General features: G+C 40.0%; 1 protein-coding gene across 2 annotated transcripts in view; it reads right to left on the bottom strand.

Annotated features, from left to right (window-relative positions):
* Nucleotides 1–2,415: 2,415 nt before the first annotated feature.
* Nucleotides 2,416–16,194, bottom strand: part of Lpar3 (lysophosphatidic acid receptor 3) — a 79,018-nt gene continuing 65,239 nt past the window's right edge. For both annotated transcript variants that reach the window (XM_048351676.1, XM_048351675.1), the window contains exon 3: nucleotides 2,416–4,251. In XM_048351676.1, coding sequence (XP_048207633.1) covers nucleotides 3,923–4,251 — 329 coding nt within the window. In that variant the 3' untranslated portion in view covers nucleotides 2,416–3,922. The remainder of the gene's footprint in view (nucleotides 4,252–16,194) is intronic.

Here is a 16,194-nt window from a genome sequence, read left to right on the forward strand (position 1 = left end):
CCTTGTTTGTAATTTTCTCAACATACAGTTCCAGAAGTGGGGTGACTATGTTAAATATTATCTTTTTATTACAATACTTGCTTCCCCCAAAGTAGTAGTTACACCAACTGGCTTTGTTGCTTTTTGTTTTCTTTTCCTTTTTAAAAAATTTAACTTTATTGTCAAGATGATATACAGGGGGGTTACAGTTACATACGTAAGGTAGTGAGTCCATTTCTTGTCAAACTTGTTTTTTTGTTCATTCATCTGTCTTTGGGAGGGCAAGGAGGGGGCACAGAAATGGTAGAACAAATGATGAACAAATGCAGCAGTGGTTCCCACTAGACCCTGTGTTGAAAATGAACTATACAACTTATGGGTGGGGACAGGCTGGAAAACCTGAGTGAGAATAAGGGAAGGAAGGGGTGGCACTAATTTAAAAAAATGAAATGTACTCTTTATCTGACTTATGTAACTGTAACCCTTCTGTATGTCACCTTTATAATAATAAGATACATGAAAAAAGAAAACGTCCCACTAATATTTTTTTAAAAGGACAAGCCACCTTATTGCCCCCTGTGATAAGAAAACTAATGAAGTAATACGCATAAATACATTCAACTCCAGGAAAGCTAATCTACAGAGGAGAATGCTAACACAGTTTAGTGTGCCCTGGAAACACGTCCACAGGTGAATAGAATCTGATGTTCTTGCTACCAATTTGGTTGTGTCATTGGTCCCAGGGGTATCTTAGCATGGGCTAATAAGCATGTACTCAGAATCCCAGGAATTCAGGATATTGAAATGGATGCATTTTGATTGTTAATATTTGTAAAAATCATTAAAATTCTGGCTGTGAGGGAAATCAGAACTTGGTTGGAGGCTTACATGTGTTTTTTGATTTAATATTGCTTTTATTTGGAATTGCACAAATGTGGACAGTGTAGTTCCATAATCATATCCATGCTTATGGTTTCTAAAAACCACAAAGTGGTCTAAGTCTACTGATCAGTAGAAAAACTAAATCAGCATGAAATTTCAATAATTTTCAAAAAGTTATCTCTGACCAAGAAAGCAGTCTTCGAAAGATTTGACTCTTCTCTCACCAATGCAGGCTGATCAGATGTCCTTGAACAACTGCTGAAAATCTTTTTGTTTTGTCAGTCCTAGAGCGTAAACTCAGGACCTCGGTGCTGTCCCTGAGCTTTTATGTTCAAGGCTAGCACTTTACCGCTTGGAGACGCAGTTCCACTTATGGTTATTAGGTGGTTAGTTGGAGATAGGCATCTCAGGGCCCTTCCTGCATGAGCTGGCTTTGAACTGCAATCCTCAGATCTCAGCCTCCTGAGTATCTAGGATTACAGGCATGAGCCACCACTACCTGGCTCAATTGCTATAAAACTAAGATGAACTCTTGTTTGGTCAGGGAGAGCAGTCCTTGCTAAGTTAGCATGAATGGCCATTCTGATAAGGGCTAGGGGAATTGTTCAGTATTATCATCTTTTCCTACTGCCATCTCTTTTTTGTTTTGTTTTGTTTCGTTTTTTTTTGCCAGTCCTGGGGCTTGAACTCAGGGCCTGAACACTGTCCTTGGCTTCCTTTTGCTCAAGGCTAGCACTCTACCACTTGAGCCACAGCGCCACTTCTGGCTTTCTCTATATATGTGGTGTTGAGGAATCGAAGCCAGGGCTTCATGTATATGAGGTGAACACTTTACCACTAGGCCATATTCCCAGCGCCCCCCCTCTCTTTCTCTCTCTCTCTTTCTCTGTCTCTTTAACTGTATATATTTTGTCTTTTCTTTTTTTGGTACTAGGGAGAGCCTGGGATGTTGTGCGTGCTAGGCAAGCACTTTGCCACTGATCTGCATCCACAGTAGCCTCAGTATCACCATCTTAATGATTTGCAGATTAGTTTGGGAATCTTAGAATTTACAGAGGAATATTCTTTCTTTGCATTGTTTTCCTACAAAGGACTGGGTGTGCTGAGTGGTCTCATTGGGCTCTATGATCCCTGAGGCTTTATATTACCAAGAATACATGACTTTTCCACTCTTGCACATTGCTGAGCTATATGTGCACATAAAAATGAAAGCTATATATTTCTCTCCTGCATTTCCACACTTTGGACCCCCTCCAGGCACCATTCTGAATATGACACTCTGCTGCAGGGTACTAAAAATGGTTCTTTCCTCAGAATAAAACCTTTAAAGATCCCTTAGCAGCTATTCAGGGACTGGAATTCAATTTCAATTCTCCACCCTTTGGCCAGCTGTAGATTCCAAGTGCTTACATAAATAACTAAAGGATATGTACTGCACGGCAAATCTGATTTTTCTTTTGCAATAGAAATATGTGCCATAGTTACCACAAACTGTATTTTTACTTAGGAGATAGACAAAGCAAGAAAGCACCTCAATGAGAACAGATCTTTTTAAAATTTTATTTTATAGGTGGATTTGATATACGCTTCAGGTAGACACAGGTGAACTCTACATCTTCCAATCATAATACTCTATTTTAGGCTATTATATCTAAAAGCATGACTTCTGAAATTGTTTTATTACAAGTAGTTCTTGCACATGAAGGTTATATTACAATAGCAAAAAAATTGTAAACTTCGTTTGCAGACTACATAAATACTATATTATCTGCCCTGAAGTTATTATTATTTTAAATCAGAATATATGCTAAAAGTATTACATAGATAACTTTAGTCAGTAGCCTATGTCTATGAAATATTATTTTTCTTTTCTTACTCATTTGCCTTTCAGGTTGCTTATCTAGGTCTTTGAAGGAGAAAAATTCAAAAGACCTAGTTCAAAATTCAGTCCACAAGACATGTATGAAGTATGCGGAGAACCTTGGGCAAAAATACGAGATGTGAAATTGTTCCACATAAGAAAGCCAACAACCTATCAGTAGTGTGGAGATACCTGAAGTTAAGGACCCATATTTGATCTTATATAGAAAGAATTCAGCCGGCTTATCAATATGTATTTTTATTTTGCTATTAAAAATGTCTGTTTAAAAGTGAACATTTCGTTACCTTTTTTTTTTCTGTAGAGCACAACTGATCATTTCTATAACTATTGTTCAAGACTGGAGGGTTTGGGTGGCAGAAGTCTAGCTCACCATCACTGTTCTTGGAGTCTTGAATTGCAAGGTTCAAATCCATCAGTAGATGTCCCTATACACATACACATCTGTTTACATAAGAGGACCATGTGAAGGATTTTGCCCTAAGTGAGGTTTTAAATCTTCACTATTTTGTTATTGTTTTAAGTAAAGTTATTATTATTATATAAGTTATTATTTGTATGTTTTCTCAGACACTCCTTTGGGGGAAAAATCAGGTTTATTCTGGAATCCTTAGTAATTTGTTATTCTTGGATTCCTATTGAACACCCATCTACTTGCCATGGTTTTTACAAGGGAAAAAATACTTAGTATTTCTTCAGTAGAAGCATACTACTACTGAAATATTTCTGAACTGTTTAGATGCATGAAGAAAAAAATTACATAGGTTTTCCTAGCAGCTACATAAGGTGGCTCAAGTAACATCACTCATTATTTATTCTGGCCTAAGACCTCTGACATCTCTTGAAACAGAAAAATTGCTACAAGCTGGCAGCAGAGCCTGGCATGCCCAGCCGGCTGGCAATTCTCTGGGCAGTTCCCAGGAAACTAAGCAGCAATCCATTCACTGTACTGTCTCCCTTTCTTCTCTCTCTGCATTTTCACCAAATGAACTATGTTCTCTTTACTGCCCAGGCTTTTAAACTGGTAAAACAACAACCACCACCAAACTGCAAAACCTAGCAGTGATTCATTCAGATCTCAAATAACACTGTACATGGGCATCTGTTAGAGACAGGTAATGATTTTTAACAGCTCTTTCCCCAGGGGACGCCTGGGTCAGCAATGGGAGAGGTATCCACAGCCTAGGAGCTGTTTGTATTGCAGATGGTGGCTTGGCTAATACTATCTTCCATATACTGGCTGCCTGTGTCACTCCTGCTGAGGACGGTGGAGGGGACGCGAGAGGGGCGTCTTTCTGCAGTGTTCTCCTGAGTGAAGCAACAGATCATCTTTTTCATGGTGCTGTACATATCTTCATCCTTGTAGGAGTAAATGATGGGGTTCATGACTGAGTTGAGCAGCGCCAGAAGCAGGAACCAGCGTTTCACATGCTGCACACCACACTGTGTGCAGTTCAGGCCATCCAGGAGCAGCACCACCAGGCCTGGGGTCCAGCACACCACGAATGCGCCTGGAGGAAGACGAGAAGAGGCAACAGGTGCTTATTCATAGGTTTTCTCTCCCAGTCTTGAGTCAGAGGCACCAAGAAACCAAGGGATTTGCTTTGTGGACTGCAAATCAAGATTCTATCCTTCCTCAGAGTAGCTGAGGCTCAGGCCTGTGGGAGGCAAACAGCTGAGGATCCCCTTGACTTTCTGTCACGTTCCACTTACCGGCTTATCTATTTACCCAGTAAGAGCTTGCATTTATCTCTTGCTTATGAAACACAATGCAATCTCTGGTGGTTTTCCAAGCCACAGAAGGCTGCTACAGTCATTACTCACCTTTGACAGATGAAGAAACCAAGGCCCATTTCCAAGGTAATGTATTCAGAAACTTCTCTGACTCCAGGGCTCACCTACTCCCAGACTACACTCTGGTTCTCTACATCAGACTTTCTAAATGCTTTCTTAAAAATCTAGTATGATTAATTCAGACCTCAAATCATCTTGTACAAGTATTGATTTGAGACAGGTCATGAGACAGGTACCTGAGACAGGTAATGATTGTGTCTAAATCATCTGTTCAAAAATTTCATCCTTCATAAACTCATATCGATGCTCAGTAAGTATTGTATTCTTTTAGACATATTCACAGGCCATTTGTTATGTTCTAGATATAGATTTTTTGTCACAAATAAATCTTTCATGGTGAAATCATTAGAAATGTGCTTCCTGGACTGCAATGGAACATGAACAGTTGTTTCTAGCCATTGGCTTACACTTACTTTAGAAGCTTCCTGATTTTTTTCTCGTAAAATATGAGATATAAGTTCAATATTCTGCTATTTAGTTATTATAATCTCAGATACAAGTAATAGCTTGCCTTTATACCAAGATATGAGTAGGTATTGATGTAAATAATTTCCTTGAATAACTCACTGTGAGATCAGCATTATTATCATCCCAGAAAACTGAGGCACTTGACCAAATAGCCTTTTTTTTTTCTGAGCTGGTCTTGGAGCTTGAACTCAGGGCCTGGGCACTGTCTCTCAGCATTTTTGCTTGGGGTTTAGCGCTCTACTACTGAAGCCATAGTTTCAGTTGGGGATTTTGGGATTGATGGTTAATGGAAATAAGAGTCTCATGGACTTTCCTGTTCAGATTGGCTTCAAAATGCAATCTTCAGATCTCAGCCTCCTGAGAAGCTAGGATACAAATGTGAGCCACTGGTGCCTGGCTAACCAAATAGCTTTAAAAGAACACCTAATTTTGATTACAGGCAGTCTTTCTACATAGGATGGGCCCTTGGCCACAATGTGATACACATCCTTAGTGTGATGTGGTTGCTTTAACTTCAGTGTTCTTAGAGTGGACTTGCTTGTCCATTCAAAACATGCATCTCAAGCTTGCAAGGTGCATAGAAGTAGGTGAAGAAACATCATATTCTTAGAGTGCTAAAAACTAACATAATAAACAGAATAAACAAACTTGTAAAACTGGGTCAACAGCTATTCTTACTGATAATAATTATTCCTGGACAATATTGTTCATTCTGCTTTATCATCCTTCTCAGAGATATAATACCAAGCAGGACAAGTAAAAAATTATAAGAAGGCAGTGTAAGATAGGGAGGCACCATGAGCACTGGGGTCAGCTGAGCATGCCCAGTTTCTTAGGAACTACCCAAACTAAGCAAATGATTTCACTTCTCTGAGCCTCCTTTCCCCTCTTGTGTAAAGTTAGGATAATTAGCCTATGGAGGGTGGATGTGTGGACGTGAGAATCAAAGGTAATTGGAAAGAGTACCCACTACTCTGTTGGGTCTAAAAGATAGTGATATCATGACATATTTTTTTGTCTCCACAAAATTCAATGTCTAAGAGCCAGTAGAGAACTTTAATTCTCTATTTTGTAGTTACCATTCTATTTGTTGTCACCATGCTGTAATCTTTTTGTGCTAATATGTGGTAGAGAATTGGAATAGAAGAAAGCAGAGGTTGAGATACAGTTTACTTACTGTACAACTCTAGGAGAGCCATGTTGTAGCCTGAGGTTTTGGCCTTCTCAATTGTAGCTTGATGACTTTAGGCTGTATCTGGGCTTCTTAAACTACAGGTCATAATGCCTTAGCAGATATGGAATAAATTTAATTGATTCATAAATTAAGTGGAGCTGTTGTTTGCTTTTTTAAATGAAAAAATAAAGTAGGATAGAATAGCCCATAGCACATTACATAGGGCTAAGGAATTTATTCCATTAGTTTTATTTTGACTTTAGATTATTTATATGTATATAAAAATTTAGACATTCTTTGAGGTGTCATCAGCACCAATGATTTGTAATTCTCTAACAGTGAAACTTTTATTCTCTCTGCTATTCTATGAAGAGAGTCATTATATTGTCAAGACAGACCTACACAAACCAGACTTTATAAAGATACAAAACCTTGATGTGATGAGCCCTTTCTATAAAGAATTGCATAATTACAAAGAAATTTCAGTAGAAGTATTCCAACATCCTTATATTAGTAGAAAGAAAGGAAACATATTGATATTAACATTTTGTTAAATACACATCAAAATTTATGACTTCCAAACCAATAGAAGGAAACAAATGGAATTACAAGAAAGGGGAAAAAATCCCAATAAAAAAATAAAGAAGTAGGGGCTGGGAATGTGGTTTAGTTGTAGAGTGCTTGCCTAGCATGCATGAAGTCCTGGGTTCAATTCCTCAGCACCACATAAACAAAAAAAGCCGGAAGTGGCGCTGTGGCTCAAGTGGTAGAATGCTAGCCTTGAGAAAAAAGAAGCCAGAGACAGTGCTCAGTCCCTGAGTCTAAGCCCCAGGACTCGCAAAAAATAAAAGAAAAGAAAGAGAGAGAGAAAGAAAGAAAGAGAGTGAGAGAGAAAGAAAGGAAGGAAGGAAAAAAGGAAGGAAGGGAGAAAGGAAGGAAGGAAGGAAGGAAGGAAGGAGGGAAGGAAGGACGGAAGGAAGGAAGGAAAGAAGGAAGGAAGAGAAAGAAAGAAGTAAAGAAAAAGTGAACCATCAAAAAATAGGAAAAAGAACAAAATAAGGTGCTGGAAATAAATCCAGATACTACAATAACACAAACCAAACAAAACCTGTGGTGTATATATTTTTAAACAGGAAAATAATTTAATACCACATAATATTATGTCTGTATGTGATAAAATGATGAGAGAAAGCAAGAAGTGGTTTAACATAGAATTTATGACATGGCTATCTCTTTAGGAGACAGCCAATGGGGAGCATAAGATTCTAATAGTGTTCAAAGAATATGTTAAACACAAATCTTCCATGAACACTTTATTTCTCACCCTTGCAAAGTCAGGCTTTCAACTTGGGCATCCAGTCAGGGACTGTGCACTCTGCCTGCATGCTAGGCTGCTCAACGATGATCCAAAAGCATCTTATGATTAAAATGAGTAAAAAGAGGATTACTTCTGGACTTTAAAGCTCACTTTGTAGTTTCTCATATCCACCTGTAGACATTGCATATATCACAACTAAATCTTTCTTTGGCTTTTGTTAACCAAACAATGAAATGCAAGTCTTCTTTGACAGACAAGCTTGAATGTGGACTGCTAACCCAGGAAACAGGAGTCTCAAGAGACAATGCCTTGAGCTGAGGATTATACACCTCAGCAGTTACCTTGAGATACATGGCCGCCAAGACTCTTCCACCTGGAGGCCAAGTCCTTAATGCAAATATATATTAGAATGGTGGCAAATTCTGTCTACCAGTTTATTTATTAAAAGATTTTTACCATGTACCAGGAGCTAGTTAGGAAGCCTGAAAGAGTTAGAAAAAGAGAATATGTCAGGAATGGTTCTAGTTTTGGGGATTATGATCCTGGAAATTTCGGAGGGTCAAATCAGTTTATCCTCTACCAATCTAGAAGGAGAAATGAAAAGGAATGTTCTTTGCATATTTTGCCTCTGTGCTCTATTACTGCTGGGAAGCATCAGGGTTAAAAGAAGTCACGGTAAGCTCAAATCACTGAGAAGGAAAATTGAGCATTGACAAATTGGAATGGGTTCACAGAGCCTGTTTGGGAACTAGTAGAAGAAACTACGTATGTTTCTCTTGAAGAAGAAAGGGCTAAAGAAAGACAGGATGTAATAACTTCACAAAGCATTAGTTTGACTAGTCAGGTGACCTTATCACTCTAAACAACCCTCTACATTGTTGTTCTATTTTCCATAATGTGGCAATTCACATATTTTCTGAAATGCAGGCACACAAAGAGAGGAAGACTTATATGGGGTCATTCCAGAAGACCTCATGGAACAAATGAGAGTATAAAGAGGTTGAATTTAGATCTAAGACCTCAAGTAAATGGAGGAATTTAAGAGAAATGTGTTTTACAGCAGGCAAAGGATCTTCCTTAACCAGAGTATTTCTTTTTGTCTTTAATTAATAAATTGTTATTTACATTATACATTTCCATACATTTACAATATACTTCAATCAATTTGACGCTCTTTATCATTATCCCTTACCCATTCTCACCTTCCCAAAACAACTTCAAAGGGTTTTCTTGTTCTATTCTCATAGTTGCAAGCAATCGATTTTAACTATTTTCATTTATCTCTAGCCCAACCCCTTACACTGGTACCCCCCACCCCACTCCCACCCCATCCTATTTCTCTTTCCCCACCATTCCACTCCTGTATTGATGGGCAGTTTTCATCAGGGTATTATTTCTTTCACTTGGATCATATTAAGGTTCACAAAGGGAAGAGATTTTTTGCTAAAGGAAAGATAGGTTAAGTATCTTCTGAACTCTATGACAAGTAGAAAATTGCTAAGTTCTAGTTCAAATTCGAATAAATTTGACTTGCTTCCCAGACACACAATTATAAGATGGTGTGGCTAAAAACTGATCAAGACATATTCTCTGTTGGTGGCTGTCCAAGTTAGCTTGCCAAATGAATTGCCAAGAGAGCTGTTTAATAATGCAGATTCTACTCCTGCATCAGACCCAGGATCAGCATCTCTGGAAATGTAGAGTACTAAAAGATTCTCTGGGTGATCATAACGCACAGCCAGTAAAGAGATAAACCATATTTCTATGCTGACCCAGAATGGTTTAATCAAGTTGACCCTAACAGTAACATTGAGGCTTTATATAGACTTAGCAAAAAACTAACCATGGAAAAGAGAGAAGAGGCAGGATTCTTTAAAAGGAAAAAAATCAGCATCTCTAGGGATCAATATCTTCAACTTGCATTTGGAAAAATGTTTGGGCACATGTGCATAAATCAATGAACAAGCCTTAGCTGTGAAAGCAGTCTATAGGCAAGGCACATACTCCTCCCTGGGGCTCCATCAGCTCTTTGTTTCTCCCTGCCAGAAATGCCTTCCATCTTTTACTCTAAGGTCTATTTTTCTTTCTAAGCCTGCTCGTATTCTCCTTCCTCCACTAAACCGCTTCCATCTTTCTCACATTGTGATTATTCCCTTGTCTCAACTCCTCTGGCACTTCTCACTTGAAATAATCAATAAGCACTGCACATATTACTTGCTTAATTTTATACTATCTTTCCTGAGAACTTTGGGTCAGGAAGTGTTCTTATGTCTTTATGTGCACTTTCTGTTTAAAACCCACAGCTCTACAAGATTGCTTCTCTTATTACTATCCTGGTCAGACATATGAACTTGAAGTGTAGAATGGCTCGATCATTTGCTCTAGGTCAAAATGTCAGAAAAGTCATAATTTGCACCTAGACCCAACTCTCCTCCATGTAAGCTCTTTTGCCTTTTGTAATACTGGAGGTATCTCCTTCTCTCCCTCCCCCACCCCTCCCCCTCCCCCTCCCCCTCCTCCTCCTCCTCTTCTTTCTCCTCCTCCCCCCCACACCACCTCCTTCTCCTCCTCCGCCTTCCTTATAGTTACTGGGGTTGAAACTGAGGGCCTTATGCTTGGAAAGCAGGCACTTTACCACTTGAGACCTTAGCTCTAGCCAAAGAAGTAGATTTTATTTTTACAATATCAGGTCCTGTCTTCCAGGCCTGATAGTCATGTTAATATTCTTAGTACTAAGTATGGAACCCCATTCTCAGCAGCAAAGGAGGTTAAGTCAGGTGAATGTAACTGAAGTTTACCAAAGGCAAATGCTGGGCTAGGTCCTATATAAGCTGCAGCTCTGCTGATGTGGACAGAGGATAGTCCTGCCAGTCAGGGGCTAGCAGTGATGAAAATTGGTCTTGATGACTCACAACTGTCAAAGTAAAGCTCATGTGGAGTGATCCTCAGCAGAGCTGGATGCTGAAGGGTTAGCAGTGAGTGTGCAGAGGTGAGAAATAGAATGATGCATTTGGGGAATTCTAAACCATTAGATGGTTTGAATCCAGGTAGGTAATTGAGGAAGTAAGATGAAGTCTAAACGGTGAACATAAACCAAATATGGAGGAATCCTATGCTTAATTAGTATTTAGAAGCTTAACTTTATTGCACAGATTAGACACAGTATGCCCTTTTCAAGGAATTCATCCAGAGAATTAAGCCTGAATGTCCCAGACATTCACAGTATGAAATAAGTTAACTTGCCTCACAAGCATTGAGAATGGTATGAATGGTACACCATCCTTGAGAGAATTAAGATAATACTTCTATCTCCCATTGTTCATAAACTAGCACCAATGAGAAATGTTAGATCAAAAGTTTTTGAGACTTAGTAGCCACTCAGTGGGCTATAAAATCAGTTTAGTGGGTGACAACCAGAAGGTTTTGTTTTTGTTTTTGCCAGTCCTGGGCCTTGAACTCAGGGCCTGAGCACTGTCCTTGGCTTCGTTTTGCTCAAGGCTAGCACTCTGCCACCTGAGTCACAGCACCACTTCTGGCCATTTTCTATAAATGTGGTGCTGAGGAATCGAACCCAGAGCTTCATATACATGAGGCAAGCACTCTTGCCACTAGGCCATATTCCCAGCCCTTAAAGTCCTTTTTTTAAAACCTGTACTCCCAGGTTTATTGCAGCACTATTCACAATAGCCAACTTATGGATTCAAACTATGTGCCTATCCAGAGACAAATGGATAAAGAAAATGTGGTCACAACATCATGTGATGTGAGAGAAAATAGATGGAACTGGAGACCATCAAGTTAACTCTTATAAGCCAGACTCAAAAAGGCAAATAGCACATGCATTCTCTCACATGCAGAATCTAGATTGTTTAAAAAAAACACAAAAGTAGAAGGGGAAGTAGGAGGTTAGGATTGAACAAAAAAGGGTAGGAAATATGACCAAAGTACACTATAAAGATTATTACATTACATATATAACATACATATTACATTGGATATATGAAAATGTCATAACCAAGCCATGCAAATGTATTGTACAAACATAAATATGCAAACATCTTTATATGTATGTACACACATATACAGAACTATTTTAACATCTTTGATACTAAAATACATTTTATAATCAAGTGCATATCATAATGTGATTGATAGAATATCTTCTTAACATTACTTAAAATAATGTTGCATCCTAAAATGTGGGACATGCCTGGAAGTCAACCAGCTGGCCCCGCCTGTTTCTCAGTCCTGGGGCCATGTGTGGCTAAGATGAATCCAGAGGCGGTTCTGTGGGCTGTGACACCCTGGCTCTTCCTCCCCTTGATGGACAGCTCATGCCTCCCCTTACAGTCCCTAGATAGGTGTACACCCCTCCCTTTCCTGCCGATCTTTGACCTGATTGGCTCCTGTGCCTTATATTAGTTACACGTCTTCCCCCCAATAAATGAGATCTTGCATCGACTTGACTCCCAGATGAGGTCTGATTGTCCTCCAGTGAGGGAGGGCTGGGTGCGAGTGGTCTGTTGACCCTTTCCTTTCTTGGCTCCTCTGGTCGTGGCGTGCCTTCCTCATCTCTTCTGCAGGTCGGGGGAGCACGGGGGACTAAAAACCCCGACACAAAAGTCGATATTCTCTTACTCTAGGTGACATAGGATAATTGGTTATACATTTTAAGCCTGGGTGATTAGAACTCTATTCCTAATAAAAAGGAAATGAGCTTTCTTGATCCCTATAATGGATTTAAATTGGCAATGGCCAATAGATAATAATAATAATAAAGTAGAGGAGCAGCAACATTATTATTAACTTTAGTAACAATAGTAATAGTGTTAATTTTTTTTTTTTTGTCAATTATGGGGCTTGAACTCAGCCTAGGCACTATCCCTGAGCTCTTCAGCTCAAGGCTAGCTCTCTACCACTTGGGCCACTTCTGGTTTTCTGGCGGTTAATTGGAGATAAGAGTCTCATGGACATTGCCATTTGGGCTGGCTTTGAACTGCAGTCCTCAGATCTCTGCTTCTTGAGTAGCTAGGATTATAGGAATGCACCACCACCACCTGGGTCTTAAACTTTTTCTTTTACTAACTTTAACTAGTTGTTTCCATTTAACCTATCAGTTTATAAGTATAGTGCATCTTGATGAGTATTACTCTTTCCATTGTTCTCCCTCATCTCCCATCCTCAGGACCAAATTCATTTCCTTCTCCCTTCCCTCCCCTCCCCTCCCCTCCCCTCCTTTCCCCTCCCTTCTCCTCCCTCTCCCTTCCTTCCCTTCTCTTTGTGCTGTCCTAGGGCTTGAACTCCATTGTTCTCCTCCATCTCCCAACCTAAGAACTAAATTCATTCATCTTTCTTTCTTTCTTTCTTTCTTTCTTTCTTTCTTTCCTTCTTTCTTTCTTTCTTTCTCTCTCTCTTTCTTTCTTTCTTTCTTTCTTGCTCTTTCTTTCTATTTCTTCTTTTGTGCTGTCCTAGTGCTGGAACACCATTGTTCTCCACTATCTACCAACCTCAGGACTGTCCAAACTCATTTCCTTCCTTCCTTCCTTCCTTCCTTCCTTCCTTCCTTCCTTCCTTCCTTCCTTCCTTCCTTCCATTTTTTTCTTATTTATTGTCAAAGTGATGTACAGAGAGTTTATAGTTTCATACGTTAGGCATTGGATACATTTCTTGTACTGTTTGTTACCTCCTCCCTTGTTCCCCCCTCCCCCCTCTACCTTTCCCTCTCCTCCAATGAGTTGTTCAGTTGGTTTACACCAAACAGTTTTGCAAGTATTGCTTTTGTAGTCATTTGTCTTTTTATCCTGTGTCTCTCGATTATGGTATTCCCTTTCAATTTCCTAGTTCTAATACCAGTACATACAGTTTCTAATGTACTCAGATAAGATACAGTGATAGTGCAGGTACAACCACAGGAAGGGGATACAAGAGGATCATCAACAATAGAAGCTACCATTTCACATGGCATGTTGAAAGTAATTACAACAGTGATATAACAATCGTTTCCATAACATGGAGTTCATTTCACTTAGCATTATCTTATGCATTCATAGGGGCATAACTATTAGGCTCTTGTGATCCTCTGCTGTGACTAGCCTAAATCTGTGCTAATTATTCCCTATGAGGGAGACCATAGAGTCCATGTTTCTTTGGGTCTGGCTCACTTCACTTAGTATAATTTTTTCCAAGTCCTTCCATTTCCTTACGAATGGGGCAATGTCATTCTTTCTGATAGAGGTATAAAATTCCATTGTGTATATGTTCCACATTTTCCTGATCTATTCATCTACTGAGGGGCATCTGGGTTGGTTCCATGTTTTAGCTATGACAAATTGTGCTGCGATGAACATTGTTGTGCTGGTGGCTTTAGTGCTGTCCTAGTGCTGGAACACCATTGTTCTTTCCCATCTCCCAACCTCAGAACTAAATTCATTTTCTTCCTTCCTTTCTTCCTCTTTCTTTCTTTCTTTCTTTCTTTCTTTCTTTCTTTCTTTCTTTCTTTCTTTCTTTCTTTCTTTCTTTCTTTCTTTCTTTCCTTCCTCCCTCCCTCCCTCCCTCCCTCCCTCCCTCCCTCCCTCCCTCCCTCCCTCCCTTCCTTCCTTTCTTCCCCCCCCCCCCCCTTCCTTTGTGCTGTCCTATTGCTTGAACTCGGGGCCTGGGTATTGTCTCTGAGCTTTTGTGCTCAAGGCTAACATTCTACCACTGAGCCAATGCTCCACTTCTGGCGTTGTGGTGGTTAAGTGGAGTCTCACAGTCTTTTTTGCCAACGTGGGTTTCAAACCACAATCCTCAGATTTCAGCCTGCTAAGAAGTTAGGATTATAAGCATGTGCCACCAGCACCTGGCTACAAATAAATTCTTAATGATGACTTTAGTTTGAAGATGTTTGGACTGTGGGGAAACAGTAGTTGTAATGAAAGAGAAGAGCAAGTTGACAGTGAAAAGAAGACATGATGCTTTGGGATAGATGCTATTCTACTTCTGGACCTAACTTACTTGCAAATATACCAAAGCGGCAAACATTTGAACAATGGGAATTATTCAAATACTGGCTCACTTACTTTGAGGGGGAGGTATGGCCAAGCACAATGGAAGTGGCAATCATCTCTGTCTGCTTAAGCCACAGTTACTTAAGTGGTCAATTTTTTTGGTGCAGGGTCTCAATCCGCTCCGTTAGGAGGAGGTCTCTTCTGGGACCTAGAAGACTACTTTGTTTGTGGTGTGAGGATGATCATAGTGAAGGTGCAAGGCTATGGTGCTTTGTGACAAGCTTGCTCTGTCAAAGTGCTTGCTCATTGGGAGAAACAAGGCCTGTGGTAAATATTCTGTTAACATCAAACATTGCACCAGAACCCATGTCTCCACCCCAGAGGTTGCCACCTTCCTGACTCTCAAGTCATTTCTTTTTTTCTTTCTTCTTTTTTTTTTTTGGCCAGTCCTGGGCCTTGGACTCAGGGCCTGAGCACTGTCCCTGGCTTCTTCCCGCTCAAGGCTAGCACTCTGCCACTTGAGCCACAGCGCCGCTTCTGGCCGTTTTCTGTATATGTGGTGCTGGGGAATCGAACCTAGGGCCTCGTGTATCCGAGGCAGGCACTCTTGCCACTAGGCTATATCCCCAGCCCCTCAAGTCATTTCTTTTTAAAGAGGAATACTTTTCCCAAATTAACTTTGACCTTAAATTTCAATAGTAAGACTTCTTTGACTAAAGAAAGAACTGGTAGTATTGATGATGGGGGGTGAGTGGGGAGTTGTTGATAAAGTCCTGGGTAGCACAAAATTCATTCTCATCTTCAGCCTCCATAGCTCTCCTCATCAACACACACATAAGCACACTGGGGCCCACTTGGCCACTCCACTAACTTTAAGAAGTGTATAAAAACCTGCTATAGCATGGTAGTTCTTTGAAAACTTAGAATCTGTGGTGTGATTCAAAATCTTACATTTTAGAGGAAAGCTAGATCCATATGTTGAGGACTGACAGGAGGCAAGTAAAATTCCAAGTCTGTTCCTATCTCCATCACCTGGGGTGTCTGCCTGCCCTTCAGATTGCTGCCAAAGAGAAACTGACAGAGATGTGATCTGGGCATCTCTAGTTTTAACAAGCTCCCTGGAAATGCTCCTGGATAAAATCCTAGAACCAGTGGCCAAGGAAGAGAGATATTCTGAGGCCTGGCTAAAATCCAGGTGAAATGTACCAGGATCTGAAAAGACAGAGGTCAAGATGGGTTTTGAGGGGCAGCAAGGAGGAACTAAAGACTTGGATCTAGCAAGTGAGGGGGAGGAGGGATAAACGGAGATGACTTGAGTAGCATATGGCTGTGACTAGCAAGCAGGGGAGACATAACCTGGCTTAAAAGCAGTAGACAGTGTGTCAACTTTAAGCAGTGGGTTCATAGAGTATTTGTGGCTCGTCCATGTCTAGAAAGCAGCCAGAAATGAGCTTGGGACTCAGAAATGTTGACTTGGGAGTCATTAGCAGTAGATGTTACCTGAAGCCATATATAACTCTGGAAACAAATATTTACTAAGCAACCACCCACTTTGTGCTAATTACTAAAAGTGAATATATTCATGATGATAAGAAGTCCAATTTTCTCCTATTGCCAAGTGGTAGGTCAGTTATATTGATATATTTAGTTATTT

This window comes from Perognathus longimembris, chromosome 7 (genome assembly GCF_023159225.1).
Source record: "Perognathus longimembris pacificus isolate PPM17 chromosome 7, ASM2315922v1, whole genome shotgun sequence".
Classification (NCBI taxonomy): Eukaryota; Metazoa; Chordata; class Mammalia; order Rodentia; family Heteromyidae; genus Perognathus; species Perognathus longimembris.